The sequence below is a fragment of the Caloenas nicobarica genome, chromosome 7 (assembly GCF_036013445.1).
Source record: "Caloenas nicobarica isolate bCalNic1 chromosome 7, bCalNic1.hap1, whole genome shotgun sequence".
Taxonomy (NCBI): Eukaryota; Metazoa; Chordata; class Aves; order Columbiformes; family Columbidae; genus Caloenas; species Caloenas nicobarica.
This window is the reverse complement of record NC_088251.1, coordinates 35126519-35139005: the sequence shown is the minus strand read 5'-3', so window position 1 is coordinate 35139005 and position 12487 is coordinate 35126519. Positions and strand designations below refer to the sequence as shown.

At 45.6% G+C, this 12487-nt stretch overlaps 2 protein-coding genes across 4 annotated transcripts in view; one reads left to right on the top strand and one right to left on the bottom strand.

Annotated features, from left to right (window-relative positions):
- The window catches only part of TSPAN15 (tetraspanin 15), a 24376-nt gene extending 18771 nt beyond the window's left edge, over positions 1–5605 (bottom strand). The window contains exons 1-4 of one of the 2 annotated variants that reach the window (XM_065639000.1): positions 5506–5605; positions 2908–3370; positions 1463–2478; positions 208–269 (exon numbers count right to left, since the gene is read on the bottom strand). The gene's annotated coding sequence lies outside the window, so the exon portion shown is untranslated. The remainder of the gene's footprint in view (positions 1–207; positions 270–1462; positions 2479–2907; positions 3371–5505) is intronic. The other variant, XM_065639001.1, reaches the window with a different exon arrangement.
- On the top strand, positions 2871–12487 carry TACR2 (tachykinin receptor 2). Of its 2 annotated transcripts, XM_065638995.1 has the most exons (6): positions 2928–3331; positions 6457–6651; positions 10006–10162; positions 10753–10949; positions 11978–12082; positions 12282–12487. In XM_065638995.1, exons 1-6 carry the CDS (start codon positions 2928–2930, stop codon positions 12340–12342), a joined length of 1119 nt encoding a protein of 372 aa, XP_065495067.1. In that variant the 3' UTR covers positions 12343–12487. The 2 variants fall into 2 exon arrangements, with proteins under 2 accessions (XP_065495068.1, XP_065495067.1); XM_065638996.1 differs by lacking the exon at positions 12282–12487 and having other exon boundaries at positions 2871–3331; positions 11978–12173.

Genomic DNA, 12487 nt, shown 5'->3' with positions numbered 1-12487 from the left:
TGCACATTGCAGGTGGATGCTCATGGCCCACGTGTCCCGCTCTCAAGAGCTGTTTGCTGGACAAAGGTCCTTCCTCCCAGAGCTGAATCCAATGTGCAATACAATTAAAGCCCCTACTACCTATATGACATTGTATTATTTTTCCAAAAGACAAAATGCACCTTTATTCACCCTTGCAGACCTGCATCTTTTGTTTGCATCTCTTACCCTTTGCACAGGCCTGGTATCGGTGACTCAGCGCAGCGACGTTTGGCCTCGAACAATTCTGCCTGTAATAAAAACAACAGTGAAACCAGCCAAACCCAAACCCCTGCTCTCAGTCCCTTTCCCTGGTATAATTCCAAAATCATTGGAGACGCAGGTTTTGCACATAGTCCCAAGCAAGCGCAGCTTTCCTGAGGAATTTGGAGCCTGCCTTTGTAAAAAAATCGCTCCAGTTTGCAAAGTAAAAGGCCAATAGCACAGGTTACATCACTGGGCGGGCTCCAGGATGATAAACTCATCAATGCACAACCAGGAAACGAATAAAAGGTGTAGGTGTGAATAAACAAAAGCAAGTTCTTGCTGACTTATATGATGAAATGTTGAGCAAAGGGTGGCTGATCTCCAATTATCACCCAAGTAACAGATCAGGGACCAGGGCAGATGGTTCAGAAGAGGGTTCCTAGGAAATGCTGGCACCCTCCAAAGTCAGCTGAGAGAGGTTTTGAGTTCACCATCAAAAAGTATGGCCCTTTTCCTAAGCGCTTGCTTACATTCTGCTTTCTATAACAAAGACTAGCTCTGCTGTCAGCTAAACATAGAGGTTTTTGCTCATATTCTCTTTGGAATTTGAAGAAATTTGAGCAAGCCAAAGGAAAAAAAATCTGAAGGGCACTACTAGCTGTTGAATTTGTATTGCAAATCATGAAAAGCCCTCCTGGATGGCATACAGAAAGTGTAAGGCTCATAAGTTGTTTAATGAGTGTAAGACTTTCAAGAAGAGCCTGGAAGAGCTTTGCAACGCACACGAGAAGATACGTACAAGTGTATTTCTGTAGTTTCTGGGTAAGGCAGTGAGTGGGGTTGCCTGCAGGGAAGTCCATCATGAGGAGAACATGCAGTGCTACAAGCATTAATTTTGGGTAATACCATATCAGAGGGGGATTTGCTTTGAAGAGCTGCAGTGGTTAGGTGATGGGTTAATTGAAAGCTGCCTCCACAAATTAATGAAGCAAGGCAAGAGTGCAGGCTGAGCTGGTGGAAGGGATCTTGAATCAGTAAATACTGCCCTGTTACAGGGGAGCCCGGCACAGCCGCAGCTCCAGGAATAGGGAAGCTGGAAAACCACTGCCATCCCAGTGCCGCATGCACACGAGGTGGAGTTTTTCCTTCACGTTACTTGTCAGGAGCTTTCTGAATCCTGAAAACAAGTTTTAATATCTGAAAACAGGTTTTAGTAGCTGAAAACAGATTTAAATACCTGAAACACTTCTAGCTTCCAGCAGAGCAGGCGTGAGCCAGCGCCAAGTACTCTTTGAAATCTCAGCCTCAACATGTTGCTTATGTTTATGCCACTTACTGCAAAGCTGCGAGCAAGAGCTCTGTGCTCTGAGCAGAGATGGGAGTCAGGGGTTCTCCATTCCTACGGGGACCAGATACTCCTCTCCTTGCAGGTGTGAGGCTGATAAAAGTTTCTGCAGCAAACTCCGGGAGAGGGGTTGCAGCAGTTCCACAGGGGAACGTCCCTCGTTCAGCCCCTCATACATCGTAGGGCGTGCAGGCTGGGAGCCGAGGCTCCTCTGGATGTTTCCGCGCTGGAGAGCAGCTGGAGAAGGATTTCTGGAGCTCCGGGTGAGTTCCTGGGCACCAGCTTCCCACCGAAGCCTTCTCAGAAGTCCCAGCTCAGGTCTGGCCTCGACAAATACCTCTCTCCCGGCAATATTCACCAACGACTCTTCAAGAACCAACAGGACTTGTTGCTGTAATTTAAGTCGAGTAGTATTATACTGAGCAGTCACCTTTACGTAAAATGTATTAAAAATGTGGATAAGCCTCCAAATAGTTGCAGAGAGCAAGATCGCCATGCTAAAATTGCACTGAATGTATTTTGTTCCTTTTCTTGCTCTGAGAGCTTGCGGGAAGCCAGGGAGGGTCCTGCAGGACTGGTAAACCCAGCAAAGTAGCTACCCTTGCATTTAAACCTGTAAATCCTGATATAGCGGCATATCCCCTCCAGAGATTATTTCAAAACAAATGGATGGCGGGGGGGAAGGTTGAAGCACCACTTTGCCGCCTGTCATTTGATGTCAAATTGGTTGTTTAGTTTCTGCTTGCGAGAGACTCCACCTCCTTTCAAAGTCTCCTTAAACCCTGTAGAGAATTTATCCCGGAGCAGCTCCTGCCTCGGACGTAACAGTTACACAGGCAAAGAAAACCTCCTGTCCTCAGTCCTGCTGCAGAGGATTCGGATACCTGGTACCTCGGAAAACCGCTGCCCTGAAAAAGAAGGATTTCCACTTGGACTGAAATGTTTTATGGCTTGATATTTCCATTTATATTTTCTTGGCCCTAAAAATAATCTAAAGGAAGACATTGCCTGTCATTCACCTGGAAAAGGCCCCTCACTTTTTTTTGTTTAATCTTATTTTTTTCTTTCTTATTTAGAGGAAAAGAATCTTCGGGGCGGAGAGTTATTCTTTAGTTTTTGCTCTTCAAGCATAGGTTACAATGCCAGGCAAGGAGGAGGTCGTCGCTATCGCTCACCTACTCCTGGAACCGCATTGCATCGCTTGGAAAACAGGACGAGAGGACATGAGACGTCTCATCCTGATGTCTTTTTAATGGCACTTGGTCATATGCATGGTGATCCACAGCACCAGCATCTACTGCAAGAAAATGAGCAGATGCCGGAAGACTTTAACTTACGCTTAGCTGAAGAAAAAGCCATGAGCACCTTTTCCATTTTAAATGCTAGCAATGTTTCGCAGGCTGACTCCCTCGAGGACGGCAGCAATGGGACGGCAGTAACCCAGTTTACCCAGCCGGGATGGCAAATTGCTTTGTGGGCTATCACCTATTCCTTCATTGTTATCACATCCATCGTTGGCAACATCACCGTCATCTGGATTATTCTTGCGCACAGGAGAATGAGGACTGCTACTAATTACTTTATCGTTAATTTGGCTCTTTCGGATTTGCTGATGTCTGCTTTCAATACCATCTTCAATTTTATTTACGCCAGTCACAACGTCTGGTATTTTGGCGAGGAGTTCTGCAGGTTTCAGAACTGGTTCCCCATCACTGCGATGTTTGTGAGCATCTACTCCATGACAGCCGTGGCCGCAGAGAGGTAAGGTGCAAATGGAGAAGATAAGGTCCGAAAAATCTGCTGTAAATAACAAAAAAAAAATATTGCAGTACTTGGTGCAATTGACCCCCACCTACCGTGTTAGGTGCTTTATCAGCAAAGTGGGAGGAGTGCCAGGAAAACAGAATTTGGGGTTAGATGCTAGTTACAGCATGAAAGGAAGGCTCTTCTGTCTTATCCCTGCTCTGAATCACACCTGGGTCTGTAACGAGAGGAAGTGGCTGGTATTTTATCATTCCCACATTGTTGATCATAAATTGTTTCCCAGTCATCCTGCAAACTTTGTTTTTTAAACCATGAGAAGGATCCGTCATTTGGACAGAGTTGGAGCAATACAAATATGCTGCAGGATGCTGAAAGTATCAGCATCCACAATCCTGCTTGTGAGTCCAGCAAAGCATCAGAAATAATGGGATTTGGATCAAAAATAGCAGAGTCTACTCCAATAGTTCACAAGAATGACTTATTCCAAGAGCGAGGGAAGTCATTACAGTGATTTTATTTGACTTCTGAAGTAATTTGGTATTTTCATAATACTCTCTTCCGTCTATCTGCCAAGTCTCTTTTAATTGAGCTTAAATTTGTGGAGTCCGACTGTGTTTACAGCTCATTGTTAAGTAGCGTGACGCTGTTTTTCTTTTTACTAGAAAGTGGCCAAAAGTTCATCGGAATTTCCTCTCAAAGGCAATGGCATGTTAAATTAGAGAAGGTTAAGCTCCCTTCTAGGCTCTCTGCCCTCCTTCCCTCCATCTTCTCTCTGTTTCTTCTACTTTCTGGGAACATCTGTATCTTTTCCATCCTATGTCCCTGTTTTCTCCATCACTTATCGAGCCCGTGTACACACGAAGGGCCTTTCCAGCTCCCCTGGGAGCTGAGCCAGCATCCCTCGGGAGCCATCCAAAAAAAATCCTTGCTCCCTGTGTCATCGGGATCACTTTCATAACTCGCACCCTTGCTCGCAGTTCGGTTCACCCCGGCACACCCAGCTGCAGGAAGCAATTGATAGACAAATCTAACCGGATAAACGGACCAGCAGGAAAAAGGTTTTGCCCTGTTTGCATGTAACATTCCCCCCCCGCAAACCCACGACAGAGCTGTTCCTGGCTTTAAATCAAGGGGGTTTAGTAACTGCTATTTTATATGTGTATTCTGCCAAATAATATGTATATTTATTTATTTCAATAAATTCATTTCAGCCTGTCCTCATGCCTACCTGACATGTCAGGGGGACTTTTGGTGAAAGTACCTATACAGCCAAAATCCCTTTAGTCACATGGCACAGATCAGAAAGAAAACTTGGCATCTCGCTGCAAACCATATTTAGCTATTCTTTGCTTAGCCTTAAAATAGATCCTGACACTGCTCTCCTGGAAACTTACAGCTTCCATTTATTGTTATGGGAACTTGCGTCCACTTGGGCTCCGTTGTTTAACTTAGATAAAACAATGTCTTTTGAAGTGGTTTATTGTAAGGAAGGAGGCTGACAAGGGACAGCTCTATAAGTCATCTTTGCTGTGGAAAAGGCCCTGGTGATGTGGCTCACCGCTGGGTTTAGGACCATTCTGCTTCCCCGTTTCAAGCTGCTCTGCGTACCCGAGCAGCTCTTCCCACTGCGCACTTTCCGCAGCGCTCCGGGCAGAAATGTGGTATATCAGCTCAAGTTTCACGCTCCAGTTAGCAGAGTCTCCTAGGCCCTCTTCAGAAAGCGTGCAAGAGGGTCTGAAATTCAGCTTTTTTTTTTTTTTTTTCTGTCTGTCCAGGACAAGGACCAGAGGAGGGATGCCGGGAGTGTGGTTCCAGCATCCTGGGATGTCCCAGGGAGCGGGGCATGGAGAGAGGGCACAGGGAGCAGGAGCAGGGGTGCAAAAGTAGCCCTGCCACGCAGCACATTTGGTAAATGTCGCAACTTGGAGGAGCTTGCCTAAAAGCACAGTGCGTGGCATTTATACCCAGGACCTGCCGTTTGCCAAGAGCCACAGGTCTGGGCACTCCGGTAGGCAAATATTCTCCAGAATATTTGCCACTTGGTTCCTCTCTCTGACCAGATTCTGAGCACTGTGTAATACCGCCTAACAACAAGCTAAAGGGAAGCAAAGTGGCATTAAAATTTTATACCTAAATAAGGCTCTGCTGCCGTGCAGCTCTGGCTTACTTACTGTGCTGTCTGTCCGTGCAGCCGCCCTCTGTCCTGCAGCAGCCGCCGGGCAGAGCTTCCTCCCCACAGCCTGGCGAGCAGACAGCACGGAGTTTGTCAGATTTTCGCTGTGAAAACCAGGAAGCAATTGGCATTTTCCACTCTATTTTGCTTTTGGAACAACCGTGACAAAGAGTACGGAGCGCATGACAAGAAATGCATAATTGATTATGTACTCGTTACGATACCACACATTTCTACATGGGGAACTTAAAACCAGTAAGCGCCCTGGGGCTTGCAAGTAATTTGATAGTCAGATGTGCCATGAGGGCTCTGAGCAGGTGTGGGATGAAAGCATCAGCCCTTTCCTTCCACAACAAGCACAAGTCCTGGAGTGTTTACAGGCAGAGCTGGATGGCACAGGAGTTTACCATAGCTAAAAACCAGGAGGGAAAAAATCCAGGGTAAAGGATACTCGGGACCCCAATCTGCTATTGCGATAATACAGGGTGTCAGAGGAGATTGACATAGTTAGGGGGAAGTGGAGTGTTTGGTTGGGGTTTTTTTGGTTCAGGAAGGAGAAAAGGGCATGGTATTAAACAATGCATAGCTCCAAACTAACACAAAGAGTTCACAGCATGAAATTTCAGAGCAAACACATAAAGCATTTGAAAAATTAATTTAAAAAAAAAAAATTCAAAGTAAGGGGAATACTTGCAAAGTCCATGTGCAGAAGGCACAGATAACTGACTCCTCCTCACACCAGAAGCATGCATCCACATAGGTTTAATATATTCTGCCCTAAGACTCTTTAGAAAGGATTTAACTCCTTTCAATTATTTGTAGCCTGGAACTTGTCAAAATATCCCTATAAATAAAGGCCACCATAACATCCGGTGAGTTTTTACACTTGCTGTATTTGTCGCACAGTTTACCAATGCGACTGTGAGAGCGTTACCTGTTTTCCTTGCAGGTACATGGCAATAATTCACCCCTTCAAGCCCAGGCTCTCTGCTGGCAGCACCAGAGTCATCATAGGGATCATCTGGCTGGTGGCGTTTGCTCTCGCTTTCCCGCAGTGCTTCTACGCCGAGATCCTGACGGACAACGGAACAACAAAATGCATCGTCGTCTGGCCCGACGACGTCGGGTCCAAGCACCAGCTCACGTAAGAGAAACAAAAAACCTGCCGGTTTACACAAAAGTTAACTATGAAATTAATTTATCCTCCAAGCCTTTGGCTACAGGCAGTATTGGGGAGGGGGGAGAGGGAGGTTTGGGGGAAACACAAAGAGGGAGAATACGGGTCTAGGACAGCCCAGCTAAGCTCAGTTTAAACCAGCTGCAGAAAAAAGCTGCCAGGAGATCACGGCTCAGGGTAAAGAAGGGTGATGAGGCATCCCCCCCGCTTTGAAAACAAGTTATAAGATCTAGAAACCCTAGATACAGGGCTTGGCGGATTTAGGAGAAACCAGTGCAAAAAGTCTCTAAACAAGCAATAAATCCTAGTTCCAAAGATTTTGGATTTTCTCATTCTGTCAGGCAAGAAGAAAACGTGTATATTTAATGCAGAGAAGCTACGTAATTAGCTAGAAATTATGCTGCTCTTGGGGGGAGGGAAGAAAAAATAGAAGGAAAAAAAAAAAGAGGAGCATGTTTCAAACATTCTAAGGTTTTATAGCCTGACTTATCTGGGTACACATCTGCACTCCCAAAAGCTCCCAACCCTCACAGCAATTTCCTCATGCTTTAAAGCAAGATTGTTCAGACAAATGAAACAAGCCATACCCTGCATTTAGGGGATCTGCTGTGATTAATCATCATTCAAAGCACGTGATACATAGAGCATTTTGAGAAATTTATCAAGCAAAACATATTTATACAAAGTAGTAATGGAAGAACTGCAGAAAAGAAACAAATTGATTAACAAAATGGAAAAAAAAATTCAAACCAAAACCAAGTGCTAAACTCCCTATGCCCATCCTTCACTGAGAATGTTTTTACCCAGCTACATGCACCAGGGATGTTTTTCCCATCTTGGTCTTCATCACCAGCAGACAGCTGGATGCCTCCTGCCGTTAGTTATTACCAAACTAACCGGGTTTCACACTAATATGTGCCAAGTTCCAGGAGCTCCACGTAAGCTGGGCTGAGCTGCAGCACATTCAGCCGCCAGCAGAGAGTCGTCCCCAGTCTCCAGCATCACAAAAGAGCAAAAATCAGGCTCACACACCATGCTGGGTGACATTCCTCCCAGGGTTCTTTACTTGGTACCCATGGCACATGCTGGGGAACACGATATGTCCTATTGATTGAGAAGGAGGAATAGTAGATAATCACTTATGTATAAGTCACTGATGACTATTTCATTCAGACGAAAAGCATTAGGTTTATTTCTCCTGCATCCACTGTTCAGGAAGGACTGAAGCAAGAGTTTACCAGCATGCTGATGAAAACTCTGCAGGCTGGAAAGGTTGGTCCTACACATGGCAAATAATGAGGCAGGTTCTTTCTGGGATCCTCAGCTGAAGAGCAGCCGCTCCCAGACACATAAATCACTTCATTCGCCAGCTCGCGCTCCCTGAGCAGCCTCAGATTTACAGGTTTCAGTAGCTTTCCTAGAAAGGGAGTTGGAAGCAGCGCTCTCCAGAAATCATCCTGAGTGATGGATCTGTCAGGACACATGCCTGCAATACAGACGAGGGAGAAAAAAAACATGTGCAGCCATTCATGTGCTAGTCCAAATACAGAGGAAAAGAAATACTACGAAAGCCAAAGGAAAAAAAAAAAAGAAACGGAGAACTGGGTTCCTTTGTTAACTGTGGGTCCTCCAAATCCTTTGTAGTCAAGTAAAACCAACCTTCTAGACCTGAGAACAAAGGAAAATCCTTTTCTGCAGGAAAAATGTTTACAATTATGATAGAAACAAGCCCAAAAAGATCCAAACAATGTACTGCTGTGACTGCCAGCACCTGAGATATCTTGGATATGAAGGGACTAAATTTGTAGAAGTTTAACCAAAATAAAGAACCTTAACCACAGAAGATTTTTTTTTTTCTGGTGACAGGTTAACTTTGGAGCAAAGTAGCACAACTACAAAACTAAAAGTTTCATTTAGCCATGTGCTCAAGCTTAGGCTCCCATCCCATCCTCTCCTTCTCCCAGGATGGGAACTCCAGAAGGGCTTTGCATTTCTGCTGCGCTCCACACGGTATCAGACCTTCAAAAACGGTACCGCTCTGAGGACACTTGGGACACGCAGAAAACAGGCAGGGACTCACCACGTTTCACAAATATAAATATTTTTCTCTACGCAGCCGCTGCTCTGGTACTTGCAGCCACCACCGAGCACCCCAACACCCATTTCCACGGCGCTCTGCAAAGCAGCTGGCCCTGGTCACTCATGCAGCAAAAGTAACTCCAGAGCGTTGTTGACCAGAGAAAGACCATTTGCACCCACCCAGCCTTCGGGTCATTGCCAGCAGCCGGTGCCAGAGCCCTCCTGCCTAATCCTCGTTTTCACACTGTTTATGTTAATTTGACAGCTGTGTAACTGAGTGAGCAGGTTGTTCCCTCCCTGTAAATGGCGGTTGCTTAAAATAATCAAACCCCGGCATGAGGGAACCAGCAAAAGCTTGTGGGGTAACATGGAAAGCTAGAAAGCGTGGAGATGAAGTACAGCCAAAGGAGACACTGGTGCTTTTGGCTGGAGCAGTAACCGAGTAGCCTGTTGGTGATAGATAGCTGTGTGCACACACAAATAAAAACAGCTGGCACCACAAACGCAGCAAGGACTGCGTCTCGCTTTCTGCATGCTATACACAGGAGATGTTCCTTCATAGGATAGAATCATAGAATCGCTTTGGTTGGAGGAGACCCTCAGGATCATCAAGGCCAACCATAACCTTACCTAACTCTAGCACTAAACCGTGTCCCTAAGAACCTCGTCTAAATGCCTTTTAAACCCCTCCAGGGATGGTGACTCCACCACTTCCTCGCTATCTGCAGCATCTCCCCTGCCAAGTTTGCGCACCCTGTTAGCAGCCTGCTATATTTTGTAACCCCTTTTTTTTTTTTCCCCACTGTTGCCAAATTAAGCTGTTGGCACTACCGCGTTTGTCAAGTTACCCTGTAGTTTTCGGAATATTCGTTTTCCGTATCTGTGATTTAAAGCTTCGTATATTTACAGCTACAAGTCTTAGACGTTTGTCTTTCCTGACTGCAGAGGGATAGCAAAGTTCAGGGCAGGTGGCCATGGACTGTAACCCTCTGATAAAAGATAAATTATATTACTCTGTCGTGAAAGAGCAATGAATCTAGTCCAAGGACTAACCACCACAACACAAGAAAGATGAGCTTTTACTGTTTACTGTTACCCCATAGCAAAGTTTGTAGGCAAAATTTCTGTTGCTTTATGCTTTGGGGTTTAAGTTGGTGGGAGCCAGCCAGACATGTCCAAAAGACAATTTCTGAAAGAGCTGACTACACTGACTATGAAAATGTGCTTGTTCTTCTTTTTCAGGTATCACATTGCAGTGATCATGTTGATTTATTTGCTGCCTTTGTTGGTGATGTTTGTTGCATACAGCATTATAGGAATTACTCTGTGGAGCAGTGCGGTTCCGGGCAACCACCTTAACAGAGTCTGCTATGAACACCAAGTTAATGCCAAAAAAAAGGTCAGAAGTGAAACTTTAAAATAATTCTCCTCAGCACACCAGCCCTGCAGGCTCCAACACCAAAATTGAGCTTGCATTTGGTATAAAATCTTGTGGGATTGAGCATGAAAGGTTGACGAAATATTTTGGTCTGGGAGTAAGGGACATCACCCAGCAAATATGAAATAAAGTTGTGATCTACATGCACCAGCCATCCGCCAAGGAAGAAAGGCTTATATCAGTAGGCAGCAAGCCAGTTCCCAGCAGTCCTTAGAGAGCAAATCCTGGTTTGCAGTGAATTTGCACGTTGCAAGATAAACAGGGGAAAAGCTCTGGACAGGGTGGAGAGATTTCAGTGTAACAGCAGATCCCACGTTTCCCTGCCACGTCTCTCCGATCTGGCTGCAAGCAGCCCCTCTGCAGAAAGTCCACTCGCTGCAGCAGGAAACATTTGCTCCAACTCTCTCCCTGTTCCCAGTTTCCATCATCAGGGCTGGTTTCTTTGCCATAGCAGCCCAGACCCAAAACAAAGGCAACACCACCTATTCCCCCAGCAAGCTCAGGTGATTGCAGAGAGCCCCAGAAATAACACACCGGTTTTGTTTTTCTAGTTTGTGAAGACCATGGTGGTAGTTGTGATCATTTTTGCTGTCTGCTGGCTGCCCTATCACATCTACTTCATCCTGGGGAGCTTCAAGGAAGACATCTATCAGCAGAAGTACATTCAGCAGGTTTATCTCGCAATCTTTCTGCTTGCCATGAGTTCGACGATGTACAACCCCATCATATACTGCTGTCTTAACCAAAGGTGGGTAGCATGCACGTGTATGCAGAGAGAATGAGCATCTCAATCCGAACAAGCACAAATCTCTGGAGGTGAGAATAAATGTGATTTTCAACCGCGGTCAATAGTCCAGGTAGACAAGTTAATTTATACTCTGCTAATAACATGAGATCAACCATGGGCCCATCCCCACGGGGAGCAGGAGCAGCCCAGGGGTGACCTGCTAGGAGCCCCATTGTCTGGGCACAGTGCCACGAGTGAGCGGCTGGGACAGCACAACCCCGTGGTGCCAAGAGATGTCCCTCTTGCTCCACGCTGAGAACGGGCTGCTCTGGGGACGCTGGTGTGGCAGGACACGGGGCGTGGGGAGCCGCCCCGCGCCAAATCCTGCCGGCGCACCCCACCGCCAGACCTCTCCCTGACCCGCACCTCTCTCCAGGCTGCATACCCGCTGAGCTTTAAGGGTAAGGAATGGTTCTTGAACACCTCCAGTGCAGTTTCACCGGGATTCCACCAGCAAAATGCCTTTATTCCAGAGCGATGCTAGGAGGCTCGCTCCTTCCGAGCGTTTCAAACAGCTCCCTGTCCCTAAGCTCGCAACAGAACACAGTTTTGCAGCCTGTTCAGCCAATCTTCATTTAATGTGAAACACCCAAACACATCCTCCTCCTCTCTCAGAAAGCAGACAGCTTTGTCATTTAATTATTAATCATTTTTTAAAAAGCTTTCAGTGGGTAAACACATGTATTTTCCTCAGATGCTCTGCTTCTCATCGAATGCTGTTACGGTCAGCATCATCTGCTGAGCACATCAAACACCATTTCACCGATCTTATCTATTTACTTAAAATATAAGGAAATCTGATCACAAACTCCTATTGCTCTTCCATCCATGGTTTTATATATTTAGTTCTTCACCTCACTCGTTTGATTACCATAGAATTTTTTATTTCCATGGTCATTCAGAGGCAGAACCAAGTCACGCATTTGTCCTTTCTCTGCACAATTAAAAAATATCATTTCACCATTTAATTTCTTTTCTTACATTTACAGGTTTCGTTCTGGCTTTAAATTAGCTTTCCGGTGGTGTCCCTGTATAAAAGCAACTGAGAAAGACAAACTTAAACTTAGGTCCCCATCTCTTTACCAGACAACCCACAGGAAGTCAAGAACAACAAGTTTTGACACAGAAACTCAACTGAATGAGAAAGAGAAGACGTCATTTACCCTCACCCAGCTAACGCTTTGATTTTCTCCTCCCGGTTGTGCCTCTATCCTAATACACCACTTCAGCGCAGTGGATCTGTAGAAGCCTGGGGCAGGGATTTTTTTTTTCTAAAGCAACTGTTTTCTACGGGACTTTTTCATATGCCGTCAGCATTGACAGCAGTCTGCTGATAATACTTATATCTGTGTAGGTCCAAATATCACCCAGCTATGGATGCACGTTCAGCCCTCCCTTACACCAACAACTGCGATTTGGAACCGAGAGAATTTGCCCACGAGGTCAAAAAAAGCAGCGAAGCAGATGCAAGGCAGTGCCAATCAGTAGAATATCAATTA

Coding starts and splice junctions, on each gene's coding strand:
- TACR2 (XM_065638996.1), top strand. CDS start 2,886: ATGCCGGAAGACTTTAACTTACGCTTAGCTGAAGAAAAAGCCATGAGC. Junction 3,332..6,456: donor ACAGCCGTGGCCGCAGAGAG/GTAAGGTGCAAA, acceptor TTTTCCTTGCAG/GTACATGGCAATAATTCACC. Junction 10,163..10,752: donor AAGTTAATGCCAAAAAAAAG/GTCAGAAGTGAA, acceptor TTGTTTTTCTAG/TTTGTGAAGACCATGGTGGT.